This window comes from Canis lupus, chromosome 25 (genome assembly GCF_048164855.1).
Source record: "Canis lupus baileyi chromosome 25, mCanLup2.hap1, whole genome shotgun sequence".
Taxonomy (NCBI): domain Eukaryota; kingdom Metazoa; phylum Chordata; class Mammalia; order Carnivora; family Canidae; genus Canis; species Canis lupus.
In genome coordinates, this window is record NC_132862.1 from 13,797,633 (window position 1) to 13,815,186 (window position 17,554).

Sequence of the window (17,554 nt, forward strand, 5' to 3'; positions counted from 1 at the left end):
TGGTAACCTACTTGCAAAGCAATATTGAGGCCTAGATGGTTTCAGTGTTGAATTCTGTAAAATATTTAAGGAAGAAGTAGCTCCAGGGCACCTGGGTGGCTCAGTGGTTGAGCCCTCTGCCTTTGGCCCAGGGTTTGATGCCAGGAGCCTGGGATGAGTCCCTTATCAGGCTCCCCGCAGGGAGCCTACTTCTCTCTGCCTATGTCTCTGCCTCTTTCTCTGTGTTTCTCATGAATAAATTAAAAAAAAAAAAAAAGCTCCAAGCATAAGCAAAAGCTTTAAGAAAATAAAGATGGAAGGAATAATTCCCAGCTGGGATTTTGAGGACAATGTAACTCTAATGTGGCCTAAGCTATTAGAAAAAAAAATCTCTAGGATACTGATCAAAAGTATCCTTGCAAAATACTAGTAAAATTAAAGCTAGTAATACATAAAAGTATAATAAATTGTGACCAAGTCAGTTTTCTGAGGAAAGTCAGGTTATTTAGCATTTGAAAATTAATTCATGCAGGTCACCATGTTCAAATTTTAAAAAGAGGAGAACCTGTATAATTAACTCAATATATGCAGGGAAAGCTTTTGACAGAATAACATTTATTTATGATAAAACCTTCCAGCAAACTAGAAGAGCACTTCTTGAACTAAATAAAGGACATGTATGAAAAAAACCTGCAGTCAACTTTGTACACAATGGTGAAAGCCTGAATGTTTTCCTTATTACTTGCAAGGCAAAAGTGTCTGCTATCACCATTTATAGTCATTCAGATTCATTCAAGTGAACAAATCGATTCTAAAAGTTTTTACAGAAAAGAGAAGGACCTAGAATTGCCAAAAGCATCTTGAAGAATGAAATTAAAGAGTTTTGTCTGATTTTAAGACTAAGTATAAATAAAGCTAAAGAATCAAAACAGACTGGTAAGGATAAATAAATCAGTGAAATACAATAATAATGTGGATGTATCTCAAAAAACATGACTGAAAGGAGTACAGTCTTCAACATTCTGTATGATGTTCATTAACATGCAAAATAAGCTATGGGGACAGAAATTCAGTCATTGGTTGACTATGGCAGTGTGGATTGCTGGAAAGAGAGTATAGGGACTTTCTGTAATGATGGAAATATTCTGATTTTTTATTGAGATGGTGGTTATAAGGGTATATATATTTCTCAAAACTCTTACAATGGTATACCTTGGAGCTCTTCATTTTGTTATATGCAAATTGTACTTTAAAAATGTTCATCTGCACCTTCTTTTAGCTCCCTCCATCATACTCCTTTTCTGTATGTTACTTTTTCTAACATCCTCAATTGAAATAACTTTTGTCTTTGTTCCTACACTGTGCTAAAACCTCAGTCATAGCAATTAGATATAATTGTATTTTTGTTTGATGTTACTAGTGTATAAGCTCCTTGAAGCAACGAATGTCTACTAATCATTGTATCTCCCAAATCCCTAGCCCAGAGCTTTGGATATGGAAGATTTTCAGAGGGGGGCAGGGAAGAAAAAGGATATGTATGTAGGTTTGGTTGTGTGCATTATTTCTAGCACTAGTACCGTGCATTTTGTACAAGTCATTGTATTTTGCACATTTGCAGTTTAATATCTGTGCAAAACACATTCGTTTTAATATCACATCTTATTCAAAGGAAGTATATCTTGCTGTTTCTACTATAATCACAACACTCTAAATAAGCTTGACCTGATACACCAATGTCAAATCACTTTGAGGCATTTCCCCCACCACCTACACAGAGTTCATTTTTTTTTGTTTACATATTTGACATTATTTTTGGTAAATAGTTTATACAGACACATTCATTAGGTAACACAAAAGTTACTCATTTGCTGATCATATATCACCTGCTTTTTACTTGAAAGATTCCAACTGGGACATGATTTTTGTTCTTATGTACTTTCAGCTTTGGTCTCATGTTTACTCTCTAGCTGCCATCAGATTATCAGATATGTCAGTCATCAGTGTTGATGTTCTGCATGGTCCTTGAAGGCAGAGGGAAATTAATTTACCAGCCTGGGATCTCAATTTATTATTTTAATCTCTTATCTGTTAAAATGGAGTTGTGAGTCATGCACTAAAATTGAAAAATATGTTAAAAGGTGAGTTGTAATCATAGCAGGTGGCTAAATTCAGTGTTATCCTTTTGCATCTAAAACTTGCATTTAGAAACATACTACATAAATTACAATTTATATTCGGTGATTATCATGTACATATTTGTGATTTTGACATATGATGTGAGCATTTCTTTTGTAAATCCAGGAATAGAGATCTTTTAGTAAATGCATAACTCATTATTAAGTATGTAAGAAGTACATGAAAAAAACCTCAAAATCCATAGAAACATTGAGCAGTGAAGTCAGGTAGCTCAGGATGTAGGACTGAAGGAATAATGTTCTTGAATGTGGTTTGAAAGGGTTGGATTATGCCTTTTTAAGGGGAAAATGTTTCCTTTCCCTAAACAAGGTACAATGACATATATTGGAAAGTTTGGCTTGAGAGATATTTTTGGATTTATACAGTTCTATACCATCTCTGGTTTAAGTGCTCTCATGATGCTTAGTGATTGGCATAGAGTTTGGCACTTAATGTACATTAAGGAGATGCTTGCTGGGTAAACAGCTCAGAATAACAGCTCAGATAGATCATAGGAATTCAGCCTTTCCAAACAACACAGTAAATCTTCATTAGGTAACACTTTCGAAGAATTTACTAACTGCTGACCCTTTTTATTTTCAATGAACTGTTTGAGAAAAAAGTGGCTTAGAGTTTATTTCATAGTTCTATGTAAAAGGATGCCAGTTGGAAACTTTTAAAGAATAAAGCTTAGTATCTTAATATTTATGATATTCCTCTTTTTTGTGCTATTCAGAAAGAGCTAACATGAACATGATTTGTAAATTAGTAGGAAATAGATATAAATGTAATGTAAGCTAGAAGAGGATGGAAATATCAGAATTATAAATTTGGTTTTGTCACCTGATTTTTTTTTTCCAGTGAATTTCAAGAAAGTATTGGATATTAGAGAATATTGCTAAAAACCCTCACTATACAAGGGACAAACTTCAGACGTCGTCACTGAGCTAATCTGAGTGTTGTGAAAAATAACAAGATTCTCTGTGACTAGAATATAAGGTGGATATTTGGCTGAAAAATACATTTAGCAATGTGAGTTTAGGAGACAAGTAAGGAAGTGGTTATTGAACACCTTAATGCTGTCATGGCCTAGTGGGATAATTGGCTGACTGCAGTGTCCAAAAAACCTTTATATGCTTCTCAGAGTGAAGTATCTTCCCTTAGTAGAACTCAAGAGCTGTAAAAACAATTGCATACAATTTGTTTCAAATATAACATCTTGTAATACAGCTCTCTTAGCTATGATAGTTTTTCTAGAATAGCTTGACTTATAATTAAAACCATAAATCATATAGCTCTTTTTTTGTAAGGCATTGGGAACCTTTTTACATTGTTTGGGAACTTAAGAACAGAGAGGAGAAGAAAAATAAACAGCATGTGGATGCAAGATATAATTCCTCACTCTTGCATAATTCCTTTTGGAAGAGGAGAAGTTTAGAGAGGCCTTTGGGAGGCAGAGATTGAAAATCAAAATATCGTGGAAAGCAATGTTAGATCTATCAAGTTCCCTTATGTAAAATATTTTAAAAGGATCAAATAATTGTTTTTTGCTCCTAGTCATTTTTAAAACTATCTCCTACCATGTTACCCATATTTTTCCTACATGAAAAATGTATGTATGTCTTAAATTCAAATTCAGTTTGGCACAGTGTTCAAAACAAGCAGTATGAGTTTGCCTATACAAATGAGATATTTTCTTTTAATTAATAGTTGATTATTTTCATAGTAAAACTCTGGTGTCGAGAGCAATAGTATATTCCATGTGTCACCAGCAGGTCTGTGTTGTTAAGTTTGCATTTCCCCTTCCTGTGGGTGCTTTTGTGGCAGGTACCATGCTCCTAGGAGGCTGACTGCCCCCAGGTAGCCCCTTTGCCATGTTACTCTGCAGTGCTTTAATACATTTAACAGAGGTGAGTGAGCAATAGAACTTCTAAAGTTATCCTCGAAAGTCTTTAAACATGAGGTAAAGATTAATTTATCTTAATGTTCTTTTTTATGATTTCTGCAGAATTAAGGTAACTAATCATTAGACATTTATTATAGCTAGTCTTACAATAAACATTGGAGCCAGATTGCCTAGATTATTTTATTTTTAAATTTTTAAGAAAGATTTACTTATTTTAGAGAGAGGGAAGGAGAGGGAGCAGGGGTGGGGAGGGGCAGAAGGAGGGAGAGAGAAGCTCAAGCAGACTCCCCACTGAGCATGGAGCCCCACAATGGGCTTAATCCCAGGACCCTGAGATCATGACCTAAACCGAAATTAAGAGCCAGATGCTTAACCAACTGAGCCACCCAGGTGCCCCAAGATTGCCTAGGTTTTAATCGTAGGTCCACTGCATACTAGTTCTATATCTAATTTATACTTAGTTTGTCTTTAAAATGGGGACTGTAATGATACCCACTTCATAGGGTCATTGTGAAGACAAATGGGTTAATGTTTCTTAAACCCTTTAAACAGTACTGGGCACATAGTAACTAGTGATTTGTATTAATCGCTTATTACTATTGCTACTGTTAAGTGATTACATGTCTAAGCTATTTTCAACTAGTTTTTTTTTTTTTTAATGTATTTGGAACCTAATCATCACCCTGTAGAACTACTAGAGGATAAATAATGTGTTCATCATGTTTTCAGTAGACCATGTCATCAGATAACCATTTTATTATCAAAGAAGTGGGGCAATTATGAGCCACAGAGTTCATGTCTTAAATGGCCATCAGTTAGAGGATGCTTGCCTTAGTTTTGTGGGTGAGAGCACTATGATTCCTTTAAAACAAGAATGGTGGCAAATATGGAGTCCAGTGCAGGCCCAGTTTGGTTTTATGTGAAGTACCACCAGGGGAAGGGCTGTCACCTAGGAATGCAGGATCTTTGATTCACAGAGCTTCAGTTCTTGGCACTGGGAAGAAGGCTTAATCTGTGGTAAAATAGCTGGGCTTGTCTCCTTTGGTGACAGCTGGCCCAGCCACACCACTTGAAAGCATTGCCCACAATTTTAGGGCCCATCCTGGTTTTCTGGAAGATAGGCAGGTGCTGATCTAGCTAGTTGGACCAGAAAATAGCTCATTTGTTAACTTCAGTTGAGAAAGTATAAAAAAAATCACCTGTGAGTGATCAGGATGCCACAGAAGATTCTTAAGAATTTTAGAATTCCTGAAAGCTTGGGATTTGTGCTCTAGTCAGCCTCCTTCCCTTTCTGTCAGCTTGGTGTGCCTCCAGAAGATAAATAGCTTTTGCCTTAAAGTATGGACCTTGGGTGCTTATTGTTCACTTTTACCCCCTGGGTTTTTAAAAACACTTAGACAGGTGGTTCTTAGCCCTGACTGCACATTAGCACCACCTGGGGAGCTTTTAATAAAATAGAATTTCCTGGGCCTGAAGCCCAGACCAATTAATCAAAATCTTGGATGGGTAGGGCCTGGACACTAATATGTTTTAAAAGTCTTCCTCCCCCCCTTCTAATGTGAAGTCAGGGTTTAGAGCCCTTGATTTAACTTAAAATAATGAGATCTCCCATATCAATATTTAAGTACTACTTTGGGGGATTGACTGCCCTAGTTTGTCAGCAGACTGTCTTATTAGTCATGTGGTTCCTGATTTCCTTGGATTTCCAGGACTCAAGGTGAGTCCCAAATACATACTGCCTTTACTAAGCCTATAGACTTCTTGCTCTTATAGTCTCACGATAAAATTTTCATCAGTAACACAGCAAAGCAATCTTTTATTTTTCTTATTCTTCAGTCTGCACATCATCAGAACAACAGTTTTTTTCTCAAGAAAGAAATTGGTTAGTTTTACTTACTGACTTTGGGTGGATGATACAGCCAAGATCAATAAATTGTATTGAATTGATAGGTGAGGGAGTCAGGGAGGTAAGTTTTTTATGGCTAAGTGCCTTCTCCATTTTAGGTACCAACTGTATGGTTCCACTTAATTCTCTCAGCAGTCCTATGAAATAGATCTGTCACCTGTACATTAAAATATTAAATAACTTGATCAGGGTTTTGTGGCTAGTATGCCCAGAGCTGAATAGAACCCAGGTCTGTTCCTATGTTCTTTCTATCATAAACCACAACTACTCCCCATCTTCTCTTATTTGGTCTTTGCAGAGCCTTGGAAATTTATTCATCAAAATACTTTTATCATTTTTTGGGAGGAAAAAATTTCCTTTACCCATTAGAATTCCTCTGCCTGGCCTAACATGAGACATGAGATCACTTAACAAGAGACAAATAAAAGTTTAATGACATGTATTACCTCCGGTATAAATAGGAGAGACCCACATAAAACTCACTGAGCAACTCCACAAAGAGGCCAAAGCCATCACCCTAAATACTATATTCATCTAAAGACCAAAGAAGATGTTGGGGGCTAGGAGACAGTTATGACAGGTTGGGGAGAGAAAAGCACAGTAAACAAGGGCAAGGTTGTGATGCAGATTTAAGTCTTAACCTTCTCCTTTGATAAGAGTCTCCAGAACTCTTACAGAGGGAAATACCCCTACAAGAGGAAATTTCCCTTGTAAATGTAAATGAATTTTACAAAAGGGTAATTTCTATTTGGTTTTTAGAGCTTTCCCTGTGTTTGCAGTTTCTTAAAGATACTTAGCCTAAAATAATCCTTATGCCAAAGAGACCCTTTTGGGGTGGCAAATTGTGTACATCATGAAAGGTAATCAAAATATAGTAAAATAAGCTTTGTTTTACTTCTAGAAGAGGAAAATTAGGACATAAATGTATAAAACATGTTTTATTTTGCCTGCTTTCTGGAACCAGGCTTCAATATCCTTAAAGGTTGACAGTTGGGTGCCACCCACCTTACTGTTAGGGCATTGAATTGTGTATTTGAGACCTTAGACTCTTGGATTTTAAAGGACTAGAGAGCTAATCTATAGCTTGCATTAGGAACATAAACTAATATGTATGTATACAATTTTCTTTTTGTACTTACCTTTTCTACCCTTCTCCCTTTTCTTTCAGTTTTTAGAAATACTGTGTCCTAGGATTAGTGAGTAGTAAAATGCACAGTATTATGTGAGCACCTTTTGGTGCCTGAAAACAGTTTCTATATTCATTTCAAGTACTGCTTTGAAGTTCCCTGTGTAGCTCTTTAATTTTAATTCATCAGTAAGGGGGTTTGGAGAACAGAAAGAAAGATCATGAAAGATGTAGAGAAACAACACACGAAGGCTTCCATTTTTAGAATTTTTAAAATCTATTTCCTAATCCAGTATATTTGGCATTTGCCTCTTATTGCCTTTTTTTTTTTTTTTTTTTTTTTTTTTTACACAATTGGCAGTAATGGGCAATACAATTGTGTATAACTTTTTCTTCAAGAGAGAACACAAGTGAACAAAAATGTTATTCATTTACAGCAATAAAACATACATTAAAGTAACACATTTGGTTATACAAGTTAACATCTTAAGAGGAAGCTGCCACAAGTATGCATTTATGTGAGCCAATCTCTCATCTGAAGACATCCTAAGAATCTTCAGATGAGACATCTTCAGAAAAGGTCTGATTATATCTGGAATAACAGTTTAATTGGAAGAAATTACCTCGCAACGAAGTTTGCAGAGCTAAATGATCCAGAAGAATTGCTACATGAACCAGTGTTATACAAATGTGAAGTACGTTTATTTTCTGTCTAGCTAATACAAAAAGTTTAGATGTATAGCTCCTTTTGTATCATTTCTAAAAATATTTACTAAGTACCTACTGTGTGCAAGATATTTTTTTAGGTGCTTTGTCAAATACAAAGTTAAATACAAAATCAGGTGAGATACATATATAATTCATTATAATACAAGGTATAGTGACATAAATGGAGTTTAAAACACTGTGTTCTATAGGTTAGCAGAGGAAGGAATGATTAAGTATTGATATAATTATCACAGCCCATGGATTAAGAAAACACTTTTAATAAGATCTTGTTTAATACTATAAACCAAAATGACTCATTTAGTCATAAGAACTTTGTTTATTAAAAATCTTAATTTTTCTGTTTCCATGTGTGGCTTTATGTGCTGTTTGGAGTGAGCGATACTTTTTAAATTTTGTTTTGCTTCACTTCAAGTTTTTATTTGAAACCCATTTAGTAAACATATAGTGTAATATTAGTTTCAGGAGTAGAATTTAGTGGTTGATTACTTACATACAACACCCAGTGCTCATTACAACAAGTGCTCTCCTAAATACCAATCACCCATTTAGCCTGTCCACACCCCCCTACCAGCAACCCTCCATTTGTTCTCTATAGTTAAGAGTCTGTTTTATGGTTTGCCTCTCTTTTTTTTGACACCTATGTTCATCTGTATCGTTTTGCAAATTCCATATGTGAATAAAATCATATGGTATTTGTCTTTCTCTGATTTTGCTTAGGATAATATACTCTAGTTCCATCTGTGTCATTGCAAATGACAAGATTTCATTCTTTATCACTGGGTAATATTCCATTGTATATGTTTTCCACAGCTTCTTTATCCATTCATCAGTCAGTGGGGCATTTGGGGTCTTCCCATAATTTGGTAGTTGTTGATAATGCTGCTGTAAACATCAGGGTGCATGTGTTTCTTCAAATCAGTATTTCTTATCCTTTGGGTAAATACCGAGTAGTGCAATTGCTAGGTCATAGGGTAGTAATATTTTTAACATTTTGAGGAAGCTCCATACTGTTTTCCAGAATGGCTCTACCAGTTTGCATTCCCACTAAAGTGTTATCAAGGGTTCCCCTTTCTCTGCATCCTCCCCAACATCTGTTGTTTCCTGTGTTAATTTTAGCCTTTCTGGCTAGTGTAAAGTGGTATCTCATTGTAATTTTGATTTGTAGTTCCCTGATGAGTGATGTTGAGCATCTTTTCATATGTTTATTAGCTGTCAGTATATCTTCTACGGAAAAATGTCTGTTTATGTCTTCTACCCATTTTTTGACTTTGATAAGTTCTTTATAGATACTGGAAACTAAACCTCCATCAGATATGTCATTTGCAAATAGTTTAGAGTGAGAAGTAGTCTATGGAAAAATGTCTGCTTATGTCTTCTACCCATTTTTTGAGTTTGATAAGTTCTTTATGGATACTAGATACTAAACCTCCATCAGATATGTCATTTGCAAATAGTTTAGAGTGAGAGGTAGTCTTAACACCCATGTGACAATTTTTTTTCCTGCTATTTTTGGAATTAAAATGAATTTGTTTGAAAAGTAGTGGACTTATTTCACAAGTTGTATATCTGGAGGCTTCAAGGCTGCTCACTCTACTTTGGGTTTAATATAGCTTAAAACTTGGAATAGCTTTAAAAAGTATATCAAGTCAATTGATTTATTGTGAGTATCAGTGAGTATGTTTGTTAATTAATCAGAGTTGGCTTTCTGAGCTCTACCATCATAAGTCTGCCATGGAACATAAACTCAGAGAATTTGGATCAACAGAAAAACATACAGGTCTCCTAGATCCATAGAAGTTTCCATTTAAAAGTGACCTTGAAGTTGAGCTAATCTAGCCCCTCAATTCAAAAAGATCGAGGCCTAACATCAAAGGAATGTTAGGACATAGATCTAGTGGTCAGGATAATTTTGCAGAGATCTTTGATATTGATGTACTCATACTAGTATTTTTATTTCTTTGATGGTTTTAAAATGACATGCCTTTTTACTATATTTCTGTCATTTTTAAAAGATTTAATATATTTCTGAGAATACACAGAGAGGAGAGAGAGAAGCAAAGACACAGGCAGAGGGGCAAGCAGGCGCCATGCAAGGAGCCTGACGCGAGACTTGATCCCGGGTCTCCAGGATCAGGCCCCCGGCCGAAGGCGGCGCCAAACCCCTGAGCCACCTGGGCTGCCCTGTTTCTGTCATTTTAACAATGATTGTTTGCTTCTATCTTTTTTCTGCTCTGGCTTTTCCTTAGTTAATGAGGGTGAATGTGATGCTTGATGGCAAAATGAAATCATTACTGACCATTCATGGAGCAAAAAAAAAAAAAATAATAAGGAGTTTGGGGTATTTATTTTAATGAAAAAAAATCTTTTTAAACAGATAATCAGAGTTTTGTCTGAGACCCATTTTCTATTGTAAAACAGAATTATATGTATTAGTATTAGAAAGGGGTGGTGATTATGGTGTTTTGCATGATGTGTGTGGTTCAGAATGTACATACATAATTATTGTGACTTTTGCCCTTTTTAAATGTAATTGGTATGAGAGAGAAGAATCTGATTTTTCTCATTTTCCAGTTTCTCACTACAGTATAAAAGTATCCTTTTTTGCGACGCCTGGGTGGCTCAGCTGTTGAGCGTCTGCCTTCAGCTCAGGGTGTGATCCCAGAGTCCCAGGATCGAGTCCCACATGGGGTTTCCTGCATGGAGCCTGCTTCTCCCTCTACCTAAGTCTCTGCGTCTCTCTCTCTCTGTCTCTCTCATGAATAAATAAAACCTTTAAAAAAAATCCTTTTTTTTCTGGTCACACACACACACACACACACACACACAAAGAGAAAATCACTCTAATTTAATATTAGATACTATTCCCCATGTGGTGAACACAAACTTTTTATTTGTACTCAGTGTTAATTCCAAATTTTAAAATAATACATGGATTTTTTTTATTGCAGGTACATGTTGGGACTTGCAGCAATTCCAGCAGTTATACAGTTTTTTGGCTTTCTCTTTTTACCTGAGAGTCCTCGGTGGCTGATTCAGAAAGGACAGACTCAGAAGGCTCGTAGAATTTTATCTCAGATGCGTGGTAACCAGACCATTGATGAGGAATATGATAGCATCAAAAACAACATTGAAGAAGAAGAAAAAGAGGTTGGCTCAGGTATGTGGATTTTGTACTTATATGAATTTTAAAACTACATAATGGTTTTATTTAGAAACTATATTCTTTTGCTATTATTTAGCAACTCTAAATGATGTAACATTTTCATGTGTATAACCAAATCAAAATAAATATATTTTAATTTAGTTTTTGAAGTAATATAAGAATGTTATAAAAGAAAGAAAACCCATCCCCATAATACCACTATCCTTACATAATTACTATTTTTAGTTTTGTATAGTCTCTTTTATTCTTTCAAAATTGGATATATATGACATGGTTGTCATCATTTTTTGTGCAGGGGGTAATTTTTGAGTATAGACGTATTTTACAAATAAATACATATAAAGATATACATATGCATTTTGACCTTCTGTATTACCAGAGAGCCTCATAGTGTGAACTGTTGTCAAAATAAATCACTTTAGTAAAACTAAATACCGTGTTTACACGTATTACATTAATTTTCATATAAGTTTTATAAAGAATAAGAATGCCTCTTGATCCTAGTTTTGGAATCATTTTGTATTTCCCTCTTTTCATTACAATGTTTAACTGATTGTCTAATCGCAATTTCACCATGTTGGAAAACCAAAAGAAGTTTCTTCTAGTCCATTTATATTGATGAATTTCTTTTCAGAGAAGAAATCAGGTAGGGTTTTGAAAAATCTCAAACAGGATCTCTAATCTTGAGAGATTTGAATAAGTGATTTGTAGGATGCATATGTTGTGAGGTAGACATTTTGTAATACATTTCTCAACAATAACCATTACACTGGTAGATTCACAGTTCCTAAAATCGTCTCATTTTCTCCCAGCCGTCCTTTTGCCCCTGTATTAATATTAATTGGTAACCCAAGTGGAAATGCTGACTTGTGTTAGTCAAATTATTTTTCATACTTGAGAAAATGAAAACACCCATACTCATGTATTGATATATGTCACACAAGTCTTGGTGTGTTCACTCACCTGCTCTTGCTATAATTTTTGGTAGAGCTGAAGGTTGTGCTTTCCTGAAACAATAGAATAAACACTGTGCAGAAGCTGGTCACCATGTTGGCCACACCTGACTTACAATTTATATGCAGTGCAGTAGTGCGGTGTTGTTATTTTCTTGCTCAGGTCAAAGCTCCAGTGAACTGTGAGCCAAATCTAGGTCAAGGTCATTTTTAACAAACAAGTTTGTGAGCATATACTATGTGCCTGGCACTGTAAGCATTTCCAGAATAAGCTATTAGTGCAAGTTTTAAAGAGAATTTTGCTTTAACAAAATAATTCACTTTTACTGAGTTGAACATTTTTGTTAATTTAAAAATACTATTTTAAATGTTCATTTAAATTACAAATAAATTCATTTATGTTCCTGTCTGAATTTCTCTCAGCTGTGGCCCACATGAAATCAGATCTTGTTTTTTTGTAGTAATCAGAGTGCTTGAAGCCCATGTACTGACAATGTATGAGTAGAAAAACTTTTCAAGTTATTAGGTTATATTAAATACTGTTCAGAACATAAATTTTTATCATCTAAAGGATAACAACTTAATTTAAAAAGCCTTCCTATTTAGGGGTAGGGATGCACTGATTTTACTACAAAGCATTGACCATGTAGCTTCATTTTGACTGCTAAAAACTTTGTCCAGCTGGTATAGCCATGCAGCTGTCGAGTGCACACTCTTTGAGTTTCATGGTTATTTGGAACGTATAACCAGATTTTTTGCTTAAGAAACTTAAGGTACTTAAGATTGTAATTATCTGTATCTCCTTTAGTTTTTACGAGAAATCTTTTGGAGCTAAATAGGGCACTTTTCTTTGGTAAAGATAAAATACTGAGCTGTTTACTTATTTCCCAGTATTGCTCTATATACATATTTGGTTATTCATTGAATCCTAATAGCATTTGTCCTGTGCTTGGGTAAATATCTTAAACCTTGCAAGTACTAAGATTTATAATTTCCCCATTTTAGATTAGTATTATTTGAGTACTATCATCTTGCTTAATTTTAAAATTAATCTCATGTTCTTTTTTAAAAGTATGGAATTAATAGCATTGTGGCATAAATTCACAAGGCAGATTTGCCAGTGTTAAATATCAAGTAATTTTGGGGCCCTATTTTTATGATTGAGAAGTTTGACCAGGATAAAACCTATTCTGCATAAGTGTGAATTTTATTTTAGCATTGTCAGGTCCAGGAGCAAGACTGTGTCCATTTAGTTGGAAAACAGAGACCAGTGCTAGGGCTTGTCATAACAAACCAGCAGGGTCCTGGCCCTCAGCCACTTCTGCATTAAAAAATGATAGGCTATGTGGACAAACATATATGAAAGAACAGCTAATTTCAAAGTAATAAAAATGCCCTGGCCCAGAGAAGACAAGTCAGCCATTATGTTGCAGGGTTAGAGGTTAGCCTGGGTTCTTCTGCTCATGGATCCTGACAAGGTAAATCTGGAGCTCCTACTTCCTAGGGACTCTGGGCAGTAGAGTGCAGCTGCCTGGAGGGGGGAACTTTGGCCTAGCCACTGCAAAATACTCCAGATCTTTCAGGGGATTGGAAAGAAGTTGTGTGTGACCCCTGTTTCTTCTGGAGAGAAATATTTTATTGTCAGACATGGTGGCTTAATTACCTGCTACCTGCCTGTAGGAACTTAATAAGTAGATCTGATTCCACCTCAGTTCCCATGTCCTTCTCGGGGAGTTTGCAGTGGATTTGTAACTTATGACTGTTATGGTACTTGATTATGTGACCCTTCTCTCTTCGTAGGATTTTTTTATCTTAGTCACTAGAGTTTAAATTTGATTTCTTTGAGGAAAGTAGGCATAGCAACCAAATTAGGTGTTAATTAAATTATTTTTTGGAAGTGTGAAATAACCAGTGCAGGTGGGATTTACTTCTGGGTCAGACACACTTTGTGACTTTCTGTGGTGAATATGCTGGTTGTTCTGGTTGTGTCAGCAGCATAGGTGTGGCTCAGAGGCCACACTGTGGAATAGGATTGTATTGTATTGGTATTCCATGTCTTCTGCACATGGCAAAAAGGTCAACCTCCTTAACATGTGATTTCGGTGGGAAAAAGAAAAAAAAAGGGGTAACTGATGGGAAAGAAGCAAACAGTTGGTTTTCCCATTGTATTCAACGCTGTTTACACATCCTGCAGGACTAATAAAGTGAGACTGGAAGTAAGGACAGCTTGATTTGGAAAGCTCCCTGGAGTGGGAGACAGGGAAATGAAAGACCAGTCCTGGCTCCACCCCTAGTTTGTAATCCCAAAAAGATTTTCTGGGAGGTTCTGAATTTCAGATTCTTTTTAGGTTTGTAAGAAAGGAGAGCCAGAGTATCATAGCTCCAAAGTCTGATTTTTTTTTAGAGTTTTAAAAATCTGTGGGAAATGCTTCTTTTTAAATTTTCAAATACAATGCAGCAGCCTTTCATTCCAGAATACTGAGTGACACTCAATGGAGATGTGGCGGTAAATAAGATGAGGTTCTGGTCCATTCTGTTGGGAAGAAGCACAGGGATGATAAAGGGTAAATAATTACTGGAGAGCTACAAATGGTAGTAATGGTTTTAAAGGCAATAAACAGGATAACAACATTGATAGAGGGACTGAAGGGGAATAGTTAGGAAAGGCTTCTCTGAAGAGGTGAATGTAAAGGCTGTGAAAGAATCAGACTAGAGAATCGAAAGGAAGAGTGTTCCAAGCAGAGGAAACCACAAGTACAAAATTATGTGTATCATTATTTGGACCAGATTAATTTTCTTGGAAGTTTTGATAATGTTTTGTAGTGTCCTTGTGCCAGATTTTTAAGGCATCGGGGTAAGGACTAATTATTCATCTTTATTTATGCCAGGTTGACAATCCTAAGCTTTGAATTAGTAGGGACACAATTACCACTTTTAGAATTAAAAACAAATTTGAGTACTAAATAATACGCATATAATTTCTATCATTTTGTTGCTTACTTCTTGCAGATTATTGCCTTAGTTTATTTCATGCTGCATAGATGAGCACTAGCGTCTGACCTTTATTTACAACAGAGGTAGAAACCGGAGAGAGACCTAGGTAATTACTTAAGGCAATTAAGTTTGAGAAACTTAAAGTTTGAGAATCAAACTTTTCTACTTGGCTTCAGAGGTAACTGTAGAGAGGCTGGCTTGTTGGGATATGTGTTCCATAGCAAAAGGCAACTGCAGTAAGCCCAACATTTATTTGAATTTTTATGCTTTATCCTAGAAATTAATAAAAGTTAGTGTTCTGTTTCACAGTATACCTCTTTACCTTTTTTTTTTTCTAAATATCTAGAGTGTTTATTCATTAGCTTTTTGTGTTCCATCAGTCTCTCCTGTACATTCCCCGGGAGATGCACTCCTCAGCTTGACAGACATGAACTTTTAAAGCATTTGGAGTCCTCCTCTCAGGCAAATCTATGAGGCAGGGTAGAAAGAGTTGGAGCTGCCTATGTTCTTAGAAGCAGATGGTCCTCTCTTAATTTACCAGGCATGTAGAAGAACAGGGAGTCTTTGTCAGGAGCTTTAGTTTATAACAGTAATTGTCTCATAACAAGAAAATTAAAATTGGTCAACAGAAGAGACAATTCCTCTACAGACAGTCTTAGGAAAGAATCTAGAAATATGTGTATTCATATGCTTAGTGCCACCTCCTTTGAAAGCACTCTCTGATGACTTCTTCAGTTTTCTTTTTTTAATTGATACATAGTTGACATACGTTATATGAGTTTCAGTGTGTGACATAATGATTCAGTGTATGTATATATTGTGAAACGATCACCACAGTAAATCTCCTTAACGTGCATCATCACACATAGTTAAATTTTGTTTCCTTGATGTCTTCAATTTCTTATCCTGCACTGGAGAACAAGAAATAGATTCTTGGGTGAGGTGGAAGGAAAGCAAAGACTACTGCCTGCCCACAGGCCCAAGCAGAGAAGCCCTATAGGCAGGGCTTAAGGAAAGTCTCCTATGTTCTGCATCACATCGTTGCTGTCACTCCCTTCTCTGCTCTGCCCTGAGATGTTAAAGCAGGATCATTAGAAGGAAAGTGTAAACAAGGAAGACTTTCTCTCCCTAGAGAATCATGCAAATATTGTTGTAGAATCGATATAAAAAACTAGGGGAAAAAGAAGCAGTGTTTTGGGAGAATGAAGTTGTCAGGGCAGCTTCGGTGCAACAGCAGATGGAGTAAAAGGAGCAAAGCAAGGAGGGAAATTAAGTGTACGTCTCAGGGCAAGGGAGAGCATCTTCTTGCAAGGTTGTCTATTTATAAGCATGAGGTTGATTCAGGGAACTTAAAAATGTATATGGCCTTTTCTTTTTTAAAGGGAAATAGCATTTTCGTGCATCCTGTCCTTTAAAAATTGTATATAAATCTTTTTTTAGAATTAATATTACCTAGATCACTGACATCGTAGATGCTTTCATAATAGATTTATTGAACAGAAGAATATCAGTGAGAAGGTTAGCCTTGCCCTTCCATCACTCAAATTTTAATCTGGGTATGTGAGAAGTAGCAACCCAGAGGCATTATCCGATGCTTCAGACAAATTAGACTTAGGCCTATGGTTGCTGGCCCCATTACAGGGAGAGTGTTGAGGTTACCTATGTACAGTGTCTAATCTTGCAAAAATATCCATGCCAACAAGATTTGCATCATTTAATTTTATCAACTGATCAACTCAATAACTGGGCATATGTGGCTCTCTGCATTTTGGCTTTGTCAGGGAGTTCAGTCTCTCCAGCCTGAAAAGGCAGAACGTTGTGGGGAGAGGAATTTATTCAAGACCCTCCTGTGAGTTCAGTTTAAAACCTATTTTACATCCAGCTCTTGTGGGGGGTCATATCTATCATGTTCAGGAAGGGACAGCTGCTGTGTGCTCTCTCTCTCTCTCTCTCTGTCTCTCTCTCTGTCTCTTTCTCTCTCTCTCTCTGCCTGCAGTGATCTTGTGGTTAGGTCAGTAAGTCTTATCTCTTCATAAGTCATTTCTTTTCTTGATATCGCCTGTGGCCATTTCAACAAATCATATTCTGCAGAAAGGTCAGAGAAGATAGATATTTATCATATTTTGATAGAAATCCTTCCAAAAGTTTCTTTAGAAATCCGATTCCAGCATAATAACATTGCAGGAGAATGCTCATTGCAGTTGACATCTGCTGCACTTAGAGGAAAGTAGTCATTTTCCCCAGCATTTCTGGTAGTTTTGCTTATATTTTCTTCATATGGTAGTATACAGTGTTGTCTGACCCAAAGTAATGCAAGTATGTTATTTACTGGGTGAACTTGAAATAGATATTGACAAATTGTTTCTCAGCAGGATGACACTCCCCCCCCCAGAGTTTTATAAATATAGGCAAAGAAAAATTTTTGTATCTAATATTCTCAAGATGGTTGTAAAATTGCCAAAATTGTCCAAGTGAGGCTATTATACATATCTCCTATGGTAAACAGATTAAAACAAAAGGTCAAGTAAAAAGCTGCTTTAATTCTCTATTCTTGTGTTAACAAGCTATAAGCTGGACTATAAAAACAATGTATAATTCTATTCAGCTTCTAGTAAAGCATTTT

General features: G+C 35.9%; 1 protein-coding gene across 1 annotated transcript in view; it reads left to right on the forward strand.

Annotated features, from left to right (window-relative positions):
* SLC2A13 (solute carrier family 2 member 13) overlaps positions 1 to 17,554 on the forward strand; it is a 359,718-nt gene that overhangs the window by 65,703 nt on the left and 276,461 nt on the right. The window contains exon 3 of the mRNA XM_072798345.1: positions 10,770 to 10,978. Coding sequence (XP_072654446.1) covers positions 10,770 to 10,978 — 209 coding nt within the window. The remainder of the gene's footprint in view (positions 1 to 10,769; positions 10,979 to 17,554) is intronic.